General features: G+C 39.1%; 1 protein-coding gene across 4 annotated transcripts; it reads left to right on the top strand.

The window, feature by feature from the left end:
• The first annotated feature begins 250 nt into the window (after positions 1-250).
• Positions 251-23,928, top strand: ALG6 (ALG6 alpha-1,3-glucosyltransferase). Of its 4 annotated transcripts, XM_055815731.1 has the most exons (15): positions 251-313; positions 3,356-3,467; positions 7,078-7,162; positions 10,614-10,703; positions 11,623-11,711; positions 13,931-14,013; positions 14,721-14,806; positions 17,133-17,303; positions 17,813-17,948; positions 19,971-20,056; positions 20,645-20,729; positions 21,838-21,908; positions 22,814-22,882; positions 22,972-23,170; positions 23,443-23,928. In XM_055815731.1, the coding sequence occupies exons 2-15, from the start codon at positions 3,386-3,388 to the stop codon at positions 23,638-23,640; spliced, it is 1,530 nt and encodes a 509-aa protein (XP_055671706.1). In that variant the 5' UTR covers positions 251-313; positions 3,356-3,385; the 3' UTR covers positions 23,641-23,928. The 4 variants fall into 4 exon arrangements, with proteins under 4 accessions (XP_055671706.1, XP_055671703.1, XP_055671704.1 ...); XM_055815728.1 differs by lacking the exons at positions 14,721-14,806; positions 17,133-17,303; positions 17,813-17,948; XM_055815729.1 differs by lacking the exons at positions 251-313; positions 14,721-14,806; positions 17,133-17,303; positions 17,813-17,948 and adding an exon at positions 359-399.

Genomic DNA, 23,928 nt, shown 5'->3' on the forward strand with positions numbered 1-23,928 from the left:
GGGTGCGGGCGCGTCCACTTGTGCCAGGCCCGGCCTCCGCGGCGGGCAGGCGGCCCGGCGCCGGCCAGGCCCGTACGCCTCCGCGACTCCTGAGGTAAAACTGCTGGTGGGGCCGCGATCCCCACCTTCCCGAGTCCCCCGAGGCGACACGCGTCCGGCTCCCAGCCCCGGCCGGCCCCACGGTTTTTGGCGCAGCCGCCAGGCGCGGGCAGCGGCGGCGCAGGCGCGGAACCCCTGACGCACGCGCGCTGCGGCGCCTGCCTTGGCGGGGCGGCGCGGCGGGGGCCGGAAGGCGCGGGGAGGCGGGAGCCCAGTAAGGAGCGGCGGGAAGGGCCGCGGTGGGGAGGGCCGGTCGCTCAGGGCTCGGCGGGTCGCCGCCCTCCCGCCGCGGTGCCCTGGGTGTGGCGGGGGGGTCTCGCCGGTGTCGGTGCGCTGGAGGGGGGAGCGCGGGTGCCCTGCGGCCGTTCGCCGGGCGGCGGCGGGGCTGAGGGGCGGCGGGTGAGGGCACCCGGCCGGGATAGCGCGGGCCCGGCGCGGGGCCTCTGCCCGGTCGCCTCTCCCTGAGGAGGCTGCGCATGGAGGGCGGGTGGATGAGGGAATCTGAGAAACAAATACGCCTCCTGACTGGGAAGAGGGGAACAGGAGGCTTTATGGAACGGGTGTTACTTCAGCAGATGAAATTATTTCGCTTAGCTTTTGTGTTTTTGAGGGAGGAAAGGGTGCTGTTGAGCTGCGTGCTGACATCTCAAAAACCCAACAAGTTATATGCTTCTACGTCTGAGTTCTGAAACTTCCTTTTGGCCAGCAGCGGGTGGTTCGTAATGCTGCTGTTTATCTCAGTCTTCGTAGCAGGCATCGTGGAAGGACAGTGGGTTTTCGGAGCTGTGGTTTTCACCTTACGCTTCTACAGGCAGCATCTCACTTGAGAGACCCTCTGGTGTTGCTCTTCCAGAGGCAGAAAGTAAAAAGTCTGAGACTGACCAAACCAGCTTTATCATCTCCTGAGAAGCCTTTATTTGTATAACGTTGTTACCCGTGGGATAGCAAAAATTAGATCAGCGCTTTAGAATCTAATAAAAGCATGGCTTTTGTTTCAGGAGGTAGGGAATAATTATTAAAGATGAAAAAGAAGTAGGAAAGAACATTTTAAGAACCACTTTTGAGAGGAGAGAAAGAAGAAACTCAATACCCCAGAAAACGCCAGTGACTCCAGATGTAGGGAATGGCAGGAGTAACTGAGAGGCACAGAGATGGAGGAGTGTGTAGGTGAGACTGGCATTACGTAGGAATTATGAAGGTATAACAAATTAATAATTGTTCTAACTGGAGATAGAAAGGAAGGGCAGATGTATTTTATAGAAGAGGAAGGCCAGGCTTGACTTGATTTTTTGGAAGTCATGTAGCCTCTGGTCTTACTTGACCCAAGTTTAGAAAGGATGAGAATTCACTTAAGGTAAAATGATCTACAGAGTTGACCTCAGTATCTCTTATTTAGATAAAAGTGCCTGTCCTGTGCTTTAGACACAGGTGTAGCACTGAAAGCATGCAAATGTCAGTGTTCACGTTTCTACCTATAGATGGTGATCTACTGCTGTCATAGATTTATATTGTTAAAGTAACTTTTTTTATTTCCCCTTGGTGGTGGTGTTGGGTCATACCTTTCTGTGAATAGTGAATAAGTATGGATTTAGTTTGAACAGGATGACCGAAACGTGTCTTAGATGTTGCTTGTCTGTCACTAAAACAGCAGTTCAGTACTGCTGCTGTGTGGGATTTTTTTTTTTTTTTTTTTGCTTTCTTGTTGGCAGTGGCAAGTAGATTAAACTCACTTAAATCAGACGATGCGCCTCCTGCAAGGAAACTCTTGGGTAGTTGTATCCAGGCTCATCCACTTTTCTGTAGCGTATCTGTTGCTGACTGCGAAGGGAATGGTGCTACTGCTGCTAATCTGGCAGAAGTACAGCCTTTGGATTTACTGCTGTCTCTCCCTGTCGACACTGGAGTAGTTTCTTCTTCAGTTGTTTTTTTTTTTTAAACTCGGACTAAAATATTTTTGACTTGGGGTCAAAGTTTGCGTATTTTATAGTTAGTGGGGTGGGTTTTTTTGCATAGAACAACATTATATTAACTTTTCTGTTTCTTGATTTCTGAGTTTGATGCATGTGGCCTTTAATTTGACAGATCTAGCAATGTTTCTTGTTGTTACTGGATCCTTAGTGTGGTCTGGTAAGCTTGGTGGGAGACCAGTCCTCCTTCCTCTTTGGGTAGAAGGATGGAGGAGACTACTAGGTTCCATCTGGTGTCCTCTGGGGAGAAGTTGCTGGTGGATAGTATGCTTGTGCTTAGGAAGGGAGAGGTAGAATTTCAAGCCCCTTTTTGAGTATTGGGGAGATTGAAGTGGGATTCAGAGCAGGGATTTTTGATCATTAATGCCAGATATTTGCATTCCTGTGTTGGTATGCATTTAATTTTTTGATTATGTACTGGCTCATGACTGGATTCCTGTGGAATTAGTTAGAACATAGGATACAGAGTTCATGATGGGCTCAGTGCTTTTATAATGGCTATAGGAAAGCACATGATACCTGGTCCAGAATAACACCTGCCAGGACATAGTTAACTTTTAAATCACTTTTTAATATGTCTAAACCAAGAACAAGCCTATACAAGATCGGCACTTTGCATAATTTGGCCATGGTGTTCTTAATCGAGAAAATAAGTGGCATTAACTTAATACTGGGACACTTACTTTTTAAAATGCTGTGCTTGTTAACAGTTTTTTTTTCCTAGCGAGTTATTAATCTAGGAATTTTTATAGTCTTCTTTGAAGAGGTTTTTCTTGTTCAGTGGCAAATAGAAGTTTGTGACCTACTTAACATACATGGTTGGCATGAGTATTTGGACTACCATTACAGTCTTCTCTGCTGGTCTCTTGTGGGATCTTCTCTTGTCACTTACAGGTCAAACATGCTACATGTTTGCATAACAAGTTGTGTGGAGCTGATTAAGGTGATGCTGAAGTATGTACAGCGTAGTGTTCATCTGGTATTGTAATTCTCTTAGGTGGTTTGAAATCTTTTACCCTTCTTGCTGTTGTTTTGAGGCATTTTGTCAGATGCCTTTTCAGCTTCTAGCTCAGAAGTGGGGAGAAATCGCTTCCGGGCAGCTTTTGGACTCATGGTTAGAAATCCTTCAGTACTGAAAACCCCTCCCGGTTGTGGCGTGCTTCCAGATGCAAGGCAGTAACAGAATGCTTCTGGGTGGGGTGAAAACTGGGACTATCAGTAGTACCACTAAATACCTAAGGAACAAAAAGATGGATGGTATTGCAGCAATGTTTATGGTGTTTTTTCAGGTACCTTTTGGCTTGTTACAGAGACCAGCTATGGAGAAGTGGAGCTTAATGACGATTACTGTTTTACTGGCACTTACTGTACGCTGGACTGTATCGCTTGGTTCTTATTCAGGTAATACGTGTTCACGGTCTGTAAAACCACCACATGAAGGTGAATTATGGAGCTTGTGGTAAATTAGGATAAACTTACATGTAAAATCATAAATAGGAAGCGATGTGTTATTTCAAGTGTTGTCGTATTTTAGTGCCTCTCTATTTCCCTGAGATTCATATAATGTCTTGGTCTTATTTTTCTGAAGTGTGCAATGATTAATATCACAGCTGCTTGGAACAAAATGCTGGGAAAAAGCCCCACCACAACATGTTTAGGGTTTTTTTTTTGTGTGTGTGTGTGAGAGATATGGTCAGTAATATTTTTGGAGGAGCCAAAGAACAGCAGGCTTTTCACCCCTATGCCTTTGTTTCAGTAGCTGCAGAATATTATTGTGGTCCTATTGTACATTTATTTAATCTTGTTAAGTTCTGTAATAGATACAGCATTAATTTGTGTTTAGATAAACCTGTACTAGTAGTAATGAAGACAGTGTAAAGATGGTGTCGAGTGAGTGATTACACTGCCTTGTAGCTATACTTAAGATTGTTTACAGCATGCACTAGAGCTATATTCTTTTAATAGATGTTTTTCTCCTCCCCATCTCATAATGCTTGCAAAGAGCCAGCAAGTTTTTTTCCAGACCTCTCAGTGCCATTCCTGCGCTTAGCATAAGCTTGCACAAAGCTTGCTCTCTGCAAACTTAAAAAAAAGAAGAAAAGAACCATTACTTTCCCCATCAGCTAAAAGAATCACAAGCTCAGTCAAATTCAGCTCTGGTTTTCTGTTAAGGCATTTGGGAGCCTCATCCCCCGAGTAGCTGGAGCTGTTCAGTAGATGTTAATGATTTTTAAACTGGTAACTCCTGGGTTTCATTTACTTGAAGGAATTTGGTTGAAGATAAGTTGCATGTATACCTTCTCGCACAGTTTTATTTTGAGTTTGTTTTCCGAAAATGCTGTTATGAGAGATCTGTTCTGTAGGTAATTGGGGCCTTCTTTTACCCATCTGTAGGCAGAAAAACACCCTGTCTTTTGCCACACAGTACTAAATTTCTGTTGCACTTCAAGTATTTACAATTACATGCTAACTAGATTTTTTTAAAGTTGAATTAATTTGAAACCAAGATTCTGAAAGAGTGTCTTGAAATAATGCCTGAACTAAAATAACTATTTTTTAAAATCTTGTTTCCTGAACAATGATTGTAGTTTAGGAATAGGAAATGCTGAGTCTGATCCAATCCAGCAAATTCTTAAAGCACATGCTTAACTTTGAGATTTGGCTGGCTGAGAAAAAGGCAACCCTGAATGTTTGAAAGAGCTGCCAAATGCATAAGTACACTGGATTATTATTATTTTTTTAAATCTTTGACTTCCTTCAAATGTAACAAACCTCTAGTGACAGGAGCGAGAAAAATAATTGGGCAGGGTAATGTTTAAACTGATGATGTGGTCCTGTTGTTTTGCTTTCACCGCTGCTCAGTGCGATAAAAGTTGAGCAAAGGATTAGAAGTAGTTACCGTTCTCTGAAGGAGGCTCTGGTAGAAATGCTGATTCGGCATACTCTGAAATCACGCGTGGCATGGATGGGCAGAAGCAGGGTGGTTAATTCTGCCCTCATTTACTGTATAGTCTTGGACAGCTGCTGTTGCTTGCCATCTAGCATGCTTTTGGATCTGCCTCTGGAATTAGGGTCACTATGGTGAGAAAGCAGGTAGCTAGCTATACCTGGTTTTAAAAGGTTCCTGTTTGCAATGACCTTAGATTAGCTGGTCTTGGAGAATTATTGAGGAAAAATATGGCTTCATAGATTAATGCATTATTTTTTTACTATATTGCCAAACTCCTGCTAAATGACCAGTAGCGAAACACCTGTGTTGAAAGGTGGCTTCAGACCCTTAAAAACGCTTGTTTCCAGGTAAAAAAAAAAAAACCAAACGAAATAAGACCACTCTAAAATATTTGTGACCCTTTTGAAATATTTTATTTTATGTTTATTAATTCTGAATTCTCTTTGGCTGTATACTTGATGCTTGCTGTAGATGGAAACTAAACATGCGTTTGCGAACTAACCACTGTGCTATCAGTCTCTGTATTTGGCTTTTAGTAATCGAACATTTGGATTAAGATCTCTTTTGATCATTCTGAAGCCAATTAATTTCTCTTCCCTCTGTTTTTTTTTAATTTTTTGAGAGGGAGAGAAGCTGAAATAAAAAATGTGTGTATATACACACAAAAGTGCACACATATACACACACTCTAAAATTTGGGTAACACCTACTTTTGTATTTCGGTAATCCTGTGACAGGTTCTCTGTTCCCCTAGATTTATAGCTACAGAGTGGGCACTGATAAAACTCCTATTCTCCAGTGACCTCACTCGCTTGGGAAACTTCTAGTTGAATGTGTCATGTAGTGGAGGTAATCCACTTGCTCTACTACCCAGGAATAAATTAGCAGATATTCCCAGGTAGCAAAGAGAACATGCTAAATAGTACATATCTGAGCTTGTGTGACTGACTCCCACAAACATAGATCATGTGAAAAAAATCTAGATGGCTTTCCTATATTTTAAAGAATCTCTTAAATCTCTGTCTGGCTAGTGTCAATATTTTACTGGAAGTACTATCAGTCCGGTTTCTGTTCTCAATAAGCAGAGGTTAATAGAAGTAGATAAACTCTCTGATAAAGATGCTTGACGTACTGCCATTACCAGAGTTAGGCTTACATTGAAGGAATTGTTTAAGAGTGAAGTGTTTGCGTTGATACAGCTTTTTTTTCTGTGGAAAAAAAAATAAATCTTTGTTTCCTGCGAGACTTACGTATACGTGTATGAAAAGTGTCCTTTAACATAATTCACTTTGCAGAACTGCTACATAATAATCACTCAGTTGAAAAATGTGCGAGAGAGAATTCCTGTAAACCAAGAGGAGCAGTTATTATTTAGAAGGCTTTGTAGATTATAAGAAAAAATTCTTCTTGACCTATTCTGTGTACTGAGTGGCCTGATTTAGTAAATGGCTCATCTTAACTCTTTATTATGAATCATGGGGAAAGGGACAGATGCAGCATTTTTGCTGGTATTGTGCAGTGGGGACCAGAGGAAAGAGAGAGAAACTGGGGGACTTGCAGCAGATCCTAGTTCCAAGTAAATTTAAAAATAAGGCTGGCTGTTACTTTTAATAGCAAGGTACCATGACATGGCTGAAACACAAGTGAGAACACTGTCAATTATTATATAGGAAGGAAGTAGCATAGTTCACACAAAATCAGTATGAGATGTCCATTATGTACACTTTCTTATTTCAGAGAAAGTGCCACATTTTTCATCTACACTTGGAAATGATACTTTTTTTTTTTTGTCAGACAAGGAAGCAGTTCTTCACAGTGGAGTATCTTGATAAATGCTTATTGCAGAAATATCCAGAAAATGAAAGGAACGCCTGACTTTTTTTTTTTTTCCTTTCGCCTGCCTGTTAGACTGCATAGCAGATGAGGTCTCTATTATTCTCAAATATCATAGAGGAATGGAGAATAAAATTAGTAATGTATTAATATGCAAATACATATCTGGAGGAACAATAATCTGCATAAACCAAATAAATTCCTAAATACTCTGTCATCTCTCTTTAGGTGCAGGAAAACCACCTATGTATGGAGACTATGAAGCTCAGAGACACTGGCAAGAAATTACTTACAATTTACCCATCAGACAGTGGTATGTAGTGCTATTGTAGTCCAGGTTATAAAGGGGTAAATGTAATGAAACCTTGGTGTGTATCTTTAAGTTTAAGATCTCTGCAACATTTTCTGTTCTCTGAACTATTCTAAAACCTCTTTTAGTAGTAATATATTATCACCCTGTTCTTAGACTGAGGTACCATTTTCTTCACAAAAATAATCATATAAAAGCTAAAATTTGGAACTTTGACTTGCTAGCTATGAGCTTCTATAACAAAATATCCTGACTGGTAGGTCTCTCTGTGAAGCTCCAGCTTTGTTTTGATTTGACTGGAAAGATCAAGAAGCACTTTTTTTGCAGGCTTACGTGAGATCATACAGAAGCATGTTCTCCCGGTTTAGAAAAAAAATAAATATCTGTTCAGCTTCCTGAGTTCCAGTTCTCTAATTCACAAGAAGATTCATGATTATCAGCACTGAAAGAAAACAAAACCAGAGCTAAAAGGCAGGGGCATTCCGGTGAATGCAGAGAGTTGAATTCTTGTGCTGGAGGCACTGGTTGTTTTTCACACCTGTGTTCTTAATACAGATTTTAAAATGTGGGTGCCTGGAATCTAGATGTAAGGATAGCGAACTTGATTTCTACGTATTGGTTAAAACAGTAGGAAAATGATTCCACATATTTATTTTTACATTATTCCTAATATTCCATAGAACAGTGAAAATTATTTAGTCCGTATATATGCTGCAACACAAATTGGCATACACTGGAACTCCAGGTCATCTTCCAAGGGGGGATAGTTGTTTGTCTGGTGTAATTTTTTTTTTTTCTCTGCTGTTGGGGAAGAGACCGATATGACAGAATACAATATTAATCCAATAGTAGTTCTGTAAATGCATGTGGGGCCAATTCTGGAAGTATGGCACTCTGTGGAACTTTGCAGGTGACTCTATATTATGACTTCAGATCATCCTGTTGTGTCTATATTATCATTTCTCTTTGATGTTTTTCTGGGATATCCAAACCCCTCATTGTGCTTGAGTTGGAATAGCGGAGAGCTGACATAGTAATAGAGTTGGTAGCTTTGATCCACTCCGCTACGTGGAACTGTATGTACTTAAAATTAAGAGTTCTAGCAGTCGCTATTTCTAGGCATTCTCAGGGGCCTGGTGAAACTATATTGCAGGCTGGGTTTAGCTTATGGGCTGCCAGTTGGGCATCTCAGTCTTGTTGTATTTGCTCTTTGTTTTATTTATATCAGAAGTTTTTTGGTTGGGTCTGCTTTGGGAATTGAATCTCTAATACAGCAAAGTCATATTTGGTCTTGGGTGTTAGGAAAAGATGATCTTGGCTGACATGCGAGGGTTTACGTGCTAGAATACTGAACTGTCTTACCCCTCCTATGTTACAGAAATACACAGGGTGAAAAGGTGTTACATGCTGGTATGTGTAAAAAGCGTTCAGATTTGAAGTTGAAATTTTGATCGCTTCTAGTGCTGTTATTTGTTTAGTATTTAGAAAAGCTGTCTATACAGCAAGCATGTGTTTTTCTGTAGATTAGCCTAGGTAAATACAGAGAGCAGCTCTTTCATGAGGATATAGTCTTACAGGATCTCTTCATCTTTTCACAGACTTAATTATCATGTTTATTGTTAAACAGGTATGTGTAGGTAATATAGCTGCATGTTCCGTGCTTATTTTCTTTGATCCGAACCAAAGATTTATTTTAAAAAAATAAATGCCGCAGTAAAGTACAATATGGTTTGTAGTTAGTTTCCAGAGGCTAGAATTTAAATATTTCTTGTTTATATTTTTCGTTAGAATTTTGATGTTATTTATTAAAAACTACTTTAAGAGCATGTTTTCTTGTACTGCTAACTAGAACTGTGAAGGCTTTTTTTGCTAAATATTACTGGGTATAGGGATTGTTTTTTCTGTTGAAGCTACGAGTTTATGGAAAATAAAAGTTAAAAAAAAAAAAAGAAAACTGGAAAGTTTGCTACTGAGTTGCAGACTGTTACAATCTGCATGAGGAATCTAAAGTACCTTGGCATGAAAATCTTGAATTGTAGGATAAGAAGCAGAGATGCAACTCAAATATGATTTATCATTAGTTCATAAGATACTTCAGGCAGCTCATAAAGAATTCAAGAAATATCATTTACTATAATAAATGTCAAAAATTGGCTGCATTTGAAGAGAGAAACTGGAAAAGCCAAGAGCGTGCCCCTTGGCGGTTAAGTAGGCTGGTCAGTCTGTTTCACTGTACGATACAAAGGGTCTGATGCCTTATTTTTGTAATTCCTCCTTGGGTAAAACCATCTGCTTCTTGTTTGGAAGAGGTGACTTAATTTTAACCGCTGCCAGTCTTCCGTAGCAATATGGACATGCTGTAATTACAAACAGGAAAATCCTTTTCCTTTCTGTCACATGGTCCACCTGAGTTTTGAGGTTGAACTAAGGTAAAGTGGTTGTGGCTGACATGCCCGATTGAGGTTCATGACCTTGCGTTGGTTAGTCAGGTGGTGGTGTTACTCTAACTTGGTGTTGCCTTCTAAGGAATTTTTTAGTCGCGACTCCTACGTTCGTGCTGAAAGAACTGCCTAGGTGCACCTGCTGTGGCTTAGTTTTCTTCCAGACCTATGCTGCTTTTTGTTTGTGTAGTATCTTTATGCCACCCTTTTGCACTTCTGTTCAGTTGCTTTCCAGCAGTATAACTTCAGCAGATGTTTTTTTCAGAGTTTTCATATTAAGGTCTGTTAAGCAGAAGCAGTTCACACATATGTAACATATGCTACGTTATGGTCTAAAAGTAGCAGATAAAGTTTAACTCTTCAGAAGTCCTTGTCACATATTAAATATACTGTCCAAGTCCAGGCAAAAAAAGGAATCTAGGATTGATATAAGGAACAATCGTTAGTGAATTCCATTTATCTTGAAATTTCTGTTTAACTGCATTGGTTTTATTTTCTTTTTGGCAAATTGACTGCTGTCTTCTGGCATAATTGACATACCTGAAAAATGTTTATGTGGTAGGTCCTCACCTCCGTCTACAAACCAAACCTGCAAGTCTAGAGCTGCAGTAGATGTGCGCAGTAATTTTTGTGTAGGCTTTATATTAGTCTCTGGATTTTTGTTAAACTGTTCACATCAAGGATTTTCCTTCTCCAGGTAAGTAGGCTTTAGCAGCTTTTTTAAAATCTGGTTTGCAGACCCAAGTGAGTGTACTCTGAACCACTTTTGCTTTTGTTTTGTTGCTTCGGTTTTTTTGTGTGGAGTAAAGTAAAGCAGATATAGAATCTCTCTCTCTCAATAGATCAGCAAATATAGAGTATATATATATAAAGTAAAATAAAGAAGTTGCTAACTTCTATATTGGAATTGGAATATGTTAAAAAAATATTTGATTTGATATTCAACCTTTTCCTTGGGCTGAAACAAAGCTAGAAAAATGTAGATCCTTCTCTAAATTTTTTTTTTTTTTTAGGTACTTCAATACAAGTGATAATGACCTACTGTACTGGGGCCTTGATTATCCACCTCTTACTGCCTATCACAGCTTCGTGTGTGCTTACGTGTAAGTTCATTATTTTAAACAAATTCTGTGAAGAACACAAAACACCAAATTTACTTCCCCTCTCTTTTTTTCTTTCTTTCTCTCCTGAGGAGAGAAACTAGCTAAAAACTTATCAATCTGGGCAGCTGATGAAATGGAAAGTATTGTTTGCTATTTTAAAGCTAGGGAAATAGATTTTATGTGTATCCCTATGGCTTAAAACTAACACTGCTGTTTTTCTGCCTTGTAATTATTGCAAGGGGGGCTGAAGGGTTACATTCTTCTTTTTGCCAGGTCTGTAAATTTCAGCAGATGCGACTTAGCTATTTCACTTTCCATGTGAGCCACTGTTGGAGCAGTGATGCACAGAGAAAAGTGCTGTAGAAATTGGGTGCATTGCATGGGAAAGCTGTCATGTTTTGAGAGCCCAAGTGACATTTGATGACTGGATATCATGTAAATAGAATTCTGTTATTGGAATACTTTTTCCACGAGGGCTTTACTGCTGTTGGAATGAGACTTATGGAATAAGAATGTAGGTTAAAGTGCAGAGGCACAGTTATGTGGGGCGTCTATGTGAACTGTAAATGGTTTATATTTAATACTTAAGTATGAAAGTTATTTACAATTGTTTTTTTTAAAAGTCAGTGGAACTAGGCTGAAGGTGGTTATCTTGTCCTAATAAATACTGTATTGCGCTTTTAGTTTTTTCCAAGATTATTTTTTTTTAATTGTGAAATAGTAGCTAAAGTCTACAGTGTAAACTGATCTAGTGGTGAGGGAAATCTTTCATTGATCAGTATTGCTCTTTGAAATATTTCCTCCCATTCATCTTAATTCTTGGAATATGCTCCTGTGCATGTCATCTTTATTGCTGAAAGGAGTGTAAAGGGAAATGAGAACTGTCTACATTTTGATGTGTCTGTACTTTGTTTTACAGTGCAAAGTTAATAAATCCTGATTGGATTGCTCTGCACACATCTCGGGGGTATGAGAGTCAGCCACATAAGTTATTTATGCGTACAACAGGTAGGAAAATTATATTTCCTTAGGATGATCGTACAGATTTGTCTCACTAATTTAACATGTTTAATATCATGCAGCTTTTCTGTCTTCACCAGTTTATTCTCAGTTTTTTGACTTGGTTGGCTTTGCAGGTCCATTTATGAACAAAACTTCCATGTTCTTTTCTCTTCTGCCGTCATTTGTGAAGCTGATAAATGTAAAATATACAAACAAGCTTTCAACCCAACTCAAAATGAAAGCTACTTTTTTTTGTGGTATAGACCCATTTTCTTAATTTTGAAAATAGTGTTGTTTTCCCTTCCATTCTGATAAATACACTTTTCATTTTCACCTTAGCTTGGGTTTTGCTGTAAAATTATTTTGCATATAGACTGGCACTCACTGATTTAAGTCTCTTGAGGTCTCAGAGATCTTTATTATGAGCTATATACATTATCTGAAAGGGATATTTGATACTTTTAAAAGATGTCACTTCTCTTTCAAATGACCACCACTTTCTAGAGAGAAGCTTCTGTTAAAAAAAAAAAATTTACCCCTTTCTTTCATCTTGAATTTTTTTCCTTTAGTCACTCTTCTGACCATTTGATTATTTTGAACTGCCTTTCCAAAGAAAATGATAAAACAAATGCAGAAAAATATATGTAGATAACTTAATTCAGTAGCTGTATCAGTAGGACAGCAGTGTGGCGAGTGAGCTCTTGTTCTTTAAGCAATGGCAGATGCCATGTTATCCTGTTACTGTTTTATTTTAAATCTGTCTTTTGCTTTGCGTAAGGCTAGTTCCACAAAATCCTTTCTGATTGCAACAGCAGAATTCGTTGTTCATCAATAGCTTTTCTGTATATCACAAACCTCTCAGTCTGGTCTCTAGTAATTGATTGAATTGAAAAAAAAATAAAAATCACTAGAACTTAATTACCCTTGAAATGGTCTTTATTAATTTTGAAATCAACTCACTTGACAAACCACTGATGGATCTTGGAGAACTGATAAACACTTTTAAACAACGGCCATTAGAAGAATGCATTAGAATAATACAGAACAGTCAATGTCAGCTGTTGGTATTACACCTTTATTTTAAGTGTCAGTGTATTTGTTTTGCTAACACCTTGGGTATATTTGTTTAATTGTGGCTTGAGCTTGCAAACCAATTCATTGCTGCATAACTGAAACCTTTAAACATTTTCTTCCAAATCCAGTGACTAAAAAGAGGCAAAGTATACTTTCCCTCTTGGAATAATTGCACATTTTCTGAAACTGGTTTATAGAAATAATCTGAGGTTTTTCAGGCTCTTAACACCTGAGAAGAACTCACCTTGTGGTTTAAGCATGAGCAGGAGTTGACATAATTCTAGGGAGGTGAACCTGCCGGTTCTGTTTTCTTGTCGGCCCTCTTACATATATTTTCTGTAGGCAGATGATCAAAGCCAAATAACTGTTTTAGTCTGTTTGTCCAGCTCACTAGTAATTCACACAGATATGTTGGAGATTGTTATAATCTAGAGCTTGTTAATTGTGTCTCCAGACTGTTCCATCAAACAACTTGACTGGATCTAGTCCTAGTTGATTTCTTTTGAGAATTAAGAATGCCTTCTCATATTTTGGCATGTGAGGAACTAGAGTGTGCTCCCTTATTGACTGAGGCTGTGCCAGAAGCCAAAACAGCTGAACACATGGAAGCAGCAGCTTTTGGACATCAGAAATGAAAGCGTTAGAAACATTAACAAGATCAAATTCTGTAGTCCTATTTCTTTTTGTCCTTTGAAGTGGAACTACCCAGTTTATTCTAATGAAGGACTTTCTGATATTTTAATGTTTGTTTGCCTGTATTTTTTTCCTTTTCTTTCCCAAAACAATTGAAAAAATTAGCACACAGCGTAAGACAATAGAAAAGCATATTCAGCTGAAACTATAGTCACTTGACTTTTGAACTTCAGTTGAACTGAATGACTAAAGTGAAGTTTCCAGTGGGGGTACAGATGCAAACCCCACATTCAAAAGGTAGGCAACTAGTCTCACTCCAACACGGTGTAGTTATTACTGTCTGAGGTTGGGTTTTTTTTTTTTTCCCCACACCAAATATAACCAAGATGTGCAGCATTAAGAAGTTAAAACTGTAAGCAAAACCAAAGATTCACAATCCAGATGAACATACACAACTTAAATAGCATTTAGATGAGGTATGTGGGAGGATTCTAACATAGTTAATCTTTATTTTTCAGTGTTTGTTGCTGATTTGCTGGTTTATATTCCTGCAGTTATTTTATATTGTTTTTCCTTGAAAGAAACATCTACTAAAAAGAAGGCAAGTATCTGGTGTGTGTGTGTAAATTAAAAGCCAAAGAAAACATACTGTTAAAACAGGGTAGAAATGTAACAGTATGAGAGTTAAGTAATGTATAGAACATTGTGATGGCTTCAATTGATGTAAAACTGATGACAATCAGTGTAACTTATATTAAAGGCTTTTCAGTTGAAAAGATTTTAAAAAGCCATTAATTCATCTCACAGCAATTATTTTAATGCTTTCAATAACAATAACAAGGTGCTCTGAAATTTAGTAGCCATGAACTCCTGAATTATATTTATTTCTGAATTTATTACTTGGGTAGTAAAAGCAAGATTTGTGCTGTGACATGGGGGAAAGTAGAAACTGCTTTGTCTTGCACAGTTCTTGTGGTAGAACCAATACATTTTGGAATAATAAGTCTTCTGATTTTTTGAGTGGTTCCAAGTTTTAAGATGGGTGTGGGTGATCTTTGAGCTGGTTAGCAAAGGGCAGCCTGTCCTCTATTCAGTATTTTCTTATTTATGGAAAATTTTTATCCTTTTTTATTTCTCAAAATATTACTGACAGAAGATCACTTGTAGAGAATAAGATCCCTACATACAGGGTGCACCATGGAGGGGCAAATTTTTGTACTGGAGTAGTAGTATGAGTTCCTTAGTCTAATATCTAACTTGGAAATAAGTATTTTCCCTCTCTCTTTTTTAATTTATCCTTCTTTCTAGGTTTCCAGTGCTCTCTGCATACTGCTTTATCCAGGGCTCATTCTTATTGACCATGGACACTTCCAGTATCCTTGTAATGCAGTGAAGTGAATTTCTGTTTTCAAAGTAACATTGTTCTTCAGCACATGTCTTTAGTGGGGCAGAAGGTTACTTTTGTATACAAAGTCATCTGAGGGCTTCTGCCTACCCCAAAGCGGACATATTAAAGAAAACTGTATGTCTGAAATATATTGTAGATAAATAGTTGATCGTGGGACAAATCAATCCAAACACGAGTAGCATCCTTCCTGTGCCTCAAGCTCATATTTCCGTCAGTCACTTTATTGCAGAAAACGTCAGTGGTTCTATGACAATGAACAGAATGATGGCTTGTGCTCCTGTGATTTGTGTTTGGAGAGAGAATCGCCTTAGATCTTGAGATGGCAGAGAAGTGTGTCAAGTGTAGTTGTGTAAAACGTTCAGTCCTATAAAATGTGCCATTCTGTCTTGCCTTTACAATTACTTGAGACTGGGTGCACTTCACTCGGTGTCTAACCATTGAAAAGCTAGGCATCTCATACGAGTTAGGCTGTAAGAGCTAACTGGTCAATACTGGTGGCAGATGCCTTCACAGGTGGGTCTTTTAAATAAGATTTCTGGTTTTATACTTGTTTTGCACATCCACAAGCAAATACTGTTAGTTGACTACTCCAGGCTGTGCTGCTCAGGGCCGTCAAGCCAGAGGGACACAATCCTGGAGTTGTGATAAATGTAGATGTTTAAATGTTCCAAGGAGATACTGAATCTCAGCATCTACTACTAAATCAAGTTTTGAAAATCAAGTAGTTTACTTATTTGTGGTTTCCTTCTGAGAGAGTGCATAGTCAACTTGGAAGATAATATATTTTAGAAAGCAGATTTTAAAGGGAAAAAAATCATAATGCTATTGAATATTTGAGTTACAGTTCAGGAATTCTGAAATTCTATTTTTGGCCTAACTCTTTGAAGATGTAGATCATCTGGAGATGTTCCTTGCAAGAATGGGGATGGGAATTAACGCAGTTCTTAGGAGAGAGAAGCTGGTGGTCAGCAGACGGCACAAGGTTTCCATTTTCTAATACGTATATGACATACAAAGAGGAAGGCAGTAATCTGTTCCGTTTATCCTGTGTTGGATAGGGCAAGAAGTAACAGCCCTAAGTTACCATAGGGAATATTCAGGTTTTTAAAAATACAAATAATGTAAAATAAATAAAATACAGAAGAATCTTTTGAATCTTAATTACAGTGAAATGCTGGAATAGACTGTCGGTGGATGTTGTGGAATCTGTAGTGTCGAGGTCTTTAGGAAAAGGTTCAGCAAACCTCACGTCACAGGTGACGTATGTGTGGCAGATGCTGTGTTAAAGCAGACGGATGCACTGCAGAGTCTCCTGTGGTCTGTTGCAGCCCCGTGACTCTTAACGTGAGTAACTTCACTATCTGTGACCAGCTCCCAAGAAGTCGATAGATTTACTTAACCTTAACTGCTGCTGCATGGCTCTGCAAGATCAGAGCCTTTTGGTGTAACAATGTGTTGATGTGAAATTGATGAGAACTCAAATATAGTTAAGTTTTATTTTGAGTGGGGAAATTTGACTGAGCTGAAAACAACGTAGACAATCTGAATGTGTTGTTACAGCTATTTATATTGCCAAAGAAAGAACAAAATATTGTGAAATTTCTGACAATACAAGTAGGTCTCTACTGGTTTCTCTCCTTGTGTAAAAATAATGGTAAAAGACAAAGCTAATATTTGTTGCAGTTTAACAGTAAGTGTAGTGTAGTCTCTTCAAAATCTGCTGAGACTGGGAACCTGTTCTCAAAGTCTTAGGGAAGTAACATTGCTTTTAGTAACAATTATTCATTGTTTGTACAGTATTAGCAGCTACGGGAGCTGGTCATGGATGAGGGTGCACTGTGAGTATAATATAATCACAAAAACCTCAGGAGTCCTTGACCTAAATTATATATTATTTAAATACTGATGTATTTGAATATTCAGCACCTATCTTTTGGGAGCTGGGAGGAGAGACTCTTGGCAGCTTTATCCTACCAAGAAAAAAAGTGTTTATCCTGATGCATCTTACAGAGTACTGTCACAATCACCAAAAGCTTGCTTAATATGTGCACACATAGTTTGTCTTTGTATTTTCCTGTGCAAGCTTTGAATCAAGCCTTGGAAATGTAGAAAATACACTTAAAATAGAAGTAAAGTTATTTCTGTCTGTCAATAACATAGTCACAACTGGCAATGTGTTTTTGAAACACACTTGGAAAAATTTATTTTGCATGCTATTTTACACTTGTCCCTCAGGGCATTCATTACCGATTTGCAGTAATAAGATGTGTGTCCTTGTCCTTGACATAAAAAACCATATACAACTCAGTGAGCCTTGGCTTTGCCTTGTGGGGTGTACTTTACTTGTCTTATGACTGGGACCTTTTGGCGTCAGTGGCGTTTTGCTTGGCCTTAAATTATAAGCAAATGGAACTTTACCATTCTCTGCCCTTTTTTTGCTATTTACTTGGAAAGTGCTTCAAGAAGGGACTGAAAGGAAAGGGGTAAGTGACTTCAAACCATTTTATCTTTCTCAATAATACACCCAGGCAGGCTGGCATTGAGAATGTGATTCTCCTTATTCGCATGTGGGGATTTCTGAGTTAATTTCTAGTGGAAGATACTTACCTTGTTGTAATGTATTTCTGTCCTGCAAAATAAATAATTCTTGTTGAGACCTACATTAAGTATTTCCAGTGAACAAAGAGCAAAATCTGTTAAGGTATCCTTTCCTAGCACTTTTCATTCTGTTAGCTAAATTAAACATGGACTGCGCTGGGCAAGCAGGTTAGATGCCCAGCAGTAGCTCTGTGGTTCTTGTGAAGTTATTCTCACTAATTTGGGGATGATGAACTTTGTCTGTGGTACTGGTAGCTCTTTTTGTTTAGATTTTTTTTACCTTCAGTGCTGTATCCCTTCTAAAAAAAGGTTTATGCTGTAAACTAAGAACTGGCTTTTGTTATCAGCAGCTGGATTCGTCTTCTCTCATGTACGCTTTTTCTCTTGATTGCAGGTTAGTTTTGGTAACTAAGATAGCAGGGACAGTGGTGGTGTCCTTTGCTCTCTGCTGGCTCCCGTTCTGTACTGACATGGAACAAATCATGCAAGTACTCAGAAGACTGTTTCCCATTGACCGAGGCTTGTTTGAGGCATGCATGTTTTCTTCTCCCCCACCCCACTGTAAATGTTCTGTATTCTTAGATCCCTTGAGAAACCTTCATTGTGACCTTTAGGGATTTCATGTGGGAGACACACCACAGAACTAGTAATTTGAGATGGCTTCTTCAGCAGTCATTTCTTGCCAGTTATTTAATCCAGTATTTAACCCCAGCTCAGCTGGCATCTTCCAGGATATTATATGAGTAGACAACACTTATCCCATCATCAAACCCATACCTCAATCCATACATTTTTCCATTGAAATAGATTCCATATTAATTGACAGTGTCAGAAGATGTAACCTTAAAAGCTAACAGCTTCAGTCTCTGTCTTTGGGTTCTGCTCAGCTTTTTTCAACAGGAGGCGTTATTTTTTACATAGTTTTTTAAATAATGTTTTGGGTGCAGCCTAGAACTTCCTTTTTGACCTACCTTGTGTTTTCAGTGCAAGTTTCCACAATATTTTCCAAAAGTTTTAGGCCAGTTCTGCTTTTAGTTTTCCTCAGAGTATGCATGTTTGTGTGCTGCAAGGTGTGCAGTACTGCAGCCTAAATCCAGAAGAGCAATTACTCATTTAGCTTTTAAAAGCAGATTCTCACCTTTAACCAATAAAATGAAGCTTTGAATTTCCAGGTTTTGATGTCACAGGGATTTGAGCAAATGCTTATGTCGTTTGATTAATCTTCAGTTTTCTTTTAATCTTCTTTAGATATAAATAACATTACAACTGGCAGTTTCTTCTTCAAAAGTTTTAATGCTGTTGTACCAAAGGCAGCATTTTATTTAGTTAGTGGTATGGGAGTGTTCTCAGTGTATCTCTGCTAGTATATTTAAAAAAAAAAAAAACAACCAAAAAACAAAACCACAAAAAACCCACAACAAAAAAGCAAACCTGAACAACCCTTCCACAAAAGACCCCCTACATGCCCCCCCCTCCAAAAAACCCAGTGACCCTTAGGAATGATCTGGAATTTATAAAAAAATAGTTTTGGTTACCACGCTTTTTATTCAGTACTAAGTTTAAAAATAAAATTTGTAAATGACAATAACCAATGAGTCTGAAAGAGCTTAAGGATTTTAGTCTAATATTAGCCCAAATATTTTCTGAGTTGATCAGGGGAGTGACTTGCTGGATGCTAATCTAGATAAAATGAGAAATTGTCCATGTAAGCAATGCACAGTAAATTTATACTGGGCTGTGTGTAACAGGTTCTTTGAATTGGTTCCCATTTACAGCAACAGTAACAAATGCTGATGGTTGTAAAATTGTATTGGCTCTTCAGTAGGCGTCCTGTGTGTTTGCTGGTGCTGCCAAACCCTCTGTTCACTTGTAATCCTCAGCAGATTTGAAGTGCATATTCTGTATTGCTGGTGAGCATATGAGGAAGATGGCTCAGTGGTTGGTGCTAGTAGCTTTCTTGCTGTTATGTCTACACAGCTGTGATTCAAGCAGCTGTTTAGGGATGAGTTTCATGAGCATGATAGCTGTAGTTACAAATTTAATTTTGAAAGTGATCCTAGCACAACTGCTAATGTCTTTAGACTTCTTGATTTATTAGAGGTTAACTCTGTCATTGCTAGCAAGCAGTAAGCACAGCTAAATACATTCAGGTATGTAATGAAATGTGACAGTATACCGAATGTCTTCACATGCGAAAAAAGATTCATATATGCCAGTGTTCAGTCAGGGACAGACAGTTTCAGAGCTCTATTTTCACAAAATGTATGATCCCATGAGTTCAGAAGTAGTCTCTTGTGCTGAAGAACTATTTCTCAGTTATTTCAGAACATGTCTTGATTGAGTCTCTTGAAACTTTCAATTTTTGAAGATCAGAATAAACTACGTCTAAGAATATGATGTGTATCTGCAAGCGTCTTTTCGCAGTATCACAGTAAAACCCCAACAATCCCCCACCTCCCAAGCCCTGTTGTCATCACAAACAAGTTTAAATGAATATAATTCTCACCGATTACTGGTTGCGTTTTTTTCTTTTTTTTATTTCCCTCCTTCAGGATAAAGTAGCCAATCTTTGGTGCAGTCTGAGTGTCCTTATAAAGATAAAGAATATAGTATCACCTCAAACTCAACTAAAACTCAGGTAAGACATAACTGAAGTGTTTAAGTAGTGTTTTATCCACATTTTTTATAAAATGAGTAAGTTTTGTCAAAATTACTAATTTTAAAATGTTTGTGTTTAAAATCTTGAAAAAATGTTTTTTTCCCTATACTGTACTTTTCTCCCAAGTGACAAGGGTTTCCCCAAGTACTGTGGGCAGTATTTACAACTGAAAAATTTCCTGCTTGTTCATACAATGATTAAGCTACTTTGGTGGATATTGAGTTAAAACTTGCATGCCTTCCTTTTCAAAGAATTACCTCTTTTAGTGCTCTTAGAAGTCGGAGTTCACAGTTCTGTTTTTTGACTAAGTGAAGAATTCTAAGTCTAGGTCCCCAGAGTCTGAAATGTTAATGGAAATGCTTTATTCCTTTTTCAAGAGCGCTTATGTCAGCACCTATGAAGACAGTTTGGTGCTTTTCTCTTGTGATTGAGTCTCCTTGAGTGATTTTGAACTTCTGAAAATTACAGTTGAATTCCCTAACTAACTTAGTTTTCAAAAGTGATTATATGATAACGTGGAAGTAGTTACTTGTGTATTAAAACTCTTTTTCTTACAAAATTCTTTAGTTTTGCTGTAACATTCCTGAGCCTGCTTCCTACTTGTATAAAACTAACCGTCCAGCCTTCTCTCCGAGGATTTAAATTTGCTTTGGTAAGTGTGTTTTTAATTGCTCCTTGGTTTATATCCACTGCTGAGCAGCGGTGTGCAACCAACAGTTCTACTTACAGTTGTTGGGATGTGCAGAAGCATGCGTACCATTAAATGCGTTCTGTTTCTGCTGAAGATACTGGTTCTGCTACCACATGTCTGGGAGGTCTGACCTGTCTTTTATACCCAGACTTTTTTTTCTTTAGCCTCAGTTTTCTTTATTTAATGCTGTATTTTTATTATCTTCCTCTGAAGAGTCTTCAGAGGATTCTGTACACATTAAAGCATCGCATAGAGTTGGCATTTCTCCTCTTTCTGTTTAGCTTCCAAAGTGCTAGTTTTTTCTTACTGCATTGGCTGCAAAATTCAATAAAAAAAGTCCCAAGATGGACATTATAAGCTCGTTAGCAGTTTGAAGAGGAAAGGACAGAATTTTCCCAAGTGCTTTGCCTTTTCTTAGTCGTATTGTATCATTGAATTTGAGCACCTTAACATGACTTACATGTAAAAATCAGTTGACATGGAGCTGGTCCTAAGATTTCAAGAGTTTGCAAGATAACTTATGTTTTTAATTTTGTGAGAGTAACGTTTGAGAGTTTATCACAACATTGCCTAAAACTAATGTTTAGCTTTTCTAATAATTGGTTTGTGTTTTAAAGTGTGGTTTTTATTTGGTGGAGAAAAAAGACAGCTTGTTTATTTTTGGTGTATTGGCTGCTCATGATGATGAGCAAAATTTAGTGTCGAAAAGGTGGGTAGGCCTTGCCATGGCTGAACTTTGCCAGTGCTTATGTATGTGAATCTTTTGTCTCCTTGGTGGGAATGCTCTTGCCAGTAAAGCTAAGCAAGCGTGAGGGCTCTTTACATGAAGTGTTTTCTGAATAATTCTGCATAAACTTTCAAACAATGTATTTTTTAGTATGTATAGGTGGTTACAGAAGCAGCTCTGTGTGTACTTGTAAATTGCACTGGAGTAAATGTAGCAGTTAATTAGAAAAACCAGATCATTTAGCTCATACATTCATGTGAAGTCTGTGCCAGCAGAGAAACTAAAACAGTGCTTTGCATTGCAGTCACATAGACTAATATATCTCTGATTTCCTTTTCTAAGGTTAGTTGTGCATTGTCGTTTTTCCTGTTCTCCTTTCAAGTACATGAAAAATCTATTCTTCTAGTGTCAGTGTAAGTAAATTATTTTTCTGTGGATATATTTTGATATTTTTATTGCGTGCTGCTTTCTCACTTACAAATATATCTGATTTTAAAAATTCTATGCATTTCCTTTTCTGAATAACTTGTAAATGAGAGTGTAGAAGTACAGCTGTACTCTCCTGCTTCACTCATCTCTCTGGGCCAGTGTTGTGCCTGCGTTTCCTGGAGCAGGATGTGGCCCAGCACCCAGCTGTGTGCCCAGGGGTCAGCTGGCTGCGGCATTGGTTCAGGCGATGCTGCCGGACGGGTACTTAGCTGCCCAGCAAGGCTGGAGTGCAGTTGCAAGTTGAACAGGGTGATTTCATGCCTCGCTAACGGCGATGGTAAAGGGCCCTCTCTCCCTTTGTCATTAAGGTGTGTTTTTCCCATCCCCTGCCCCAGAGGAGGTGAGGGCAGCAGGGACGGTCCGCAGCTTTGCTCTTCTGCTGGATGTCCTGCAAGTAATGTTCGAGAAAGGAAGATTTGGAGAGGTGACCTCCTTAACTAGGGAACCCCCCGTTAGCTCTGCAGGCGGTTCCCTAGAAGCTCCAGTGCATGCACGTGCTCCTCAAAGCCAACCAGAAGCCTTGTGCAGAGCGGGCACTAACCTGGTGGTGCGCACTGTAAGGGTGCTGCTGAGTGACTGCTGCAGCCCCTGCAGGGCAGGGTGCCAGCACCCTGGGGTTCGGGGGGGGGGGGGGTGTGTCAGTGGGGCAGGGTGCCCCAGGAGAGGAGGCAGCATTTTGGGCACTGCCTGTTCCTGGATTTTCTAAGCCTGTGCCAGCAGTGCTCTGCCCCGCTCCTGAGGAGTGGGAGTGCAGTGTCCACGCGGGAGGTTGATGATGAAATGCTGTCACTTCATGTTGGAATATCTGCGTCTCCTCTCTTCATTCTAGACCAGTCTGCTTAATCATAAATGAAATCCCGTTTATGGCTACGTGGTTTTTACTTGTATCAACTTTCAGGTGAGTTGGACACTATTTTCTTCCTTTTAAGTTCTTAGAGGTAGAACTCGGAATGCACACTGACTTCTGCGGGTGATTCTGTTTAACAGTATGTTGCCCCTTCTGCTGAAGGACGGCCTGCTGCTGGCCTACGCTGTGACCACGCTGGCTTTCCTGGCAGCCTGCCTGACTTCCTTTTCCATATTGGAGAAAACTTCAGCAGAGGACCTGCAGCTGAAGCCATTTTCCCTTTCCCTGAAGGGATATGTTTTGTGGTTTAAGTCATTTCCCAAGATGGTCAGGAGTCTGGTAAGCAATTTTAATTCCTATAACTCTTACTTGCAGCTTTTCATCGTATTGAAGTACTTGCATAAGCCAGTTTTATGTCTGTAACTGTGCAAAGAGCCCCAGTCAGGGAGAGCCGAGCTATGTCAGTGTAGAGGCGTTTGCTATCATTTTTTTCTGCGATGTCACTGATGTAGAGATTGAGGAACACAGAACATCCGGGTAATGAAAGTAACTGCTCACTTGTTTGAGGTGTTAAATCGCCATGAGCTAATGCCTCATTCCTTACCTTACAGTTTCTTCTTTCCATAACCCTGATGGGTGTCCTGTCTGCAATGAGTGCTGCGGTGCCTCCTCCACATAGGTTACCGGATTTATTTCCTGTATCTGTGTCAGTTATTTCTTGCTTACACTTTTTATTATTTTTGGTATATTTTAACATTGTTATACTCTGGGACTCAAAGAATAGTAGAAGTCAAAAGAAAATCAGTTAATCCACCCATGAAGATCAAGGACCAAACTGTGAAAGGACAGAGTATTTCCAGTGAACGGTGTCTGGCATTGCAGGTAAACCTGTTTGTGATGTAATACAGTTCCTGTAACCTAATGAGAATCGGGACACAATACACATATTGAAACATAGAATAGTCAAAGACTGGTTTGAAGGAGAACTATTTTGAAGAGCACTTGGAAGTGTGATTTGGTGTTTTCTTCAGAAGCGTAATACTTTGTTACCATTTGTAAACTTGAAATGCCTAATAAAGGACCAAATTTTGAATTCA

Source organism: Falco peregrinus, chromosome 10 (genome assembly GCF_023634155.1).
Source record: "Falco peregrinus isolate bFalPer1 chromosome 10, bFalPer1.pri, whole genome shotgun sequence".
In the NCBI taxonomy this organism is placed as follows: Eukaryota; Metazoa; Chordata; class Aves; order Falconiformes; family Falconidae; genus Falco; species Falco peregrinus.

What these genes read in the sequence shown, in the direction of transcription:
- ALG6 (XM_055815731.1), top strand. Translation starts at nt 3,386, where the DNA reads ATGGAGAAGTGGAGCTTAATGACGATTACTGTTTTACTGGCACTTACT. An exon ending in GTTATTTATGCGTACAACAG is followed by an intron (nt 11,712 to 13,930) that starts GTAGGAAAATTA and finishes TTTATTTTTCAG; the next exon opens with TGTTTGTTGCTGATTTGCTG. An exon ending in CCAAGATGGTCAGGAGTCTG is followed by an intron (nt 23,171 to 23,442) that starts GTAAGCAATTTT and finishes CTTACCTTACAG; the next exon opens with TTTCTTCTTTCCATAACCCT.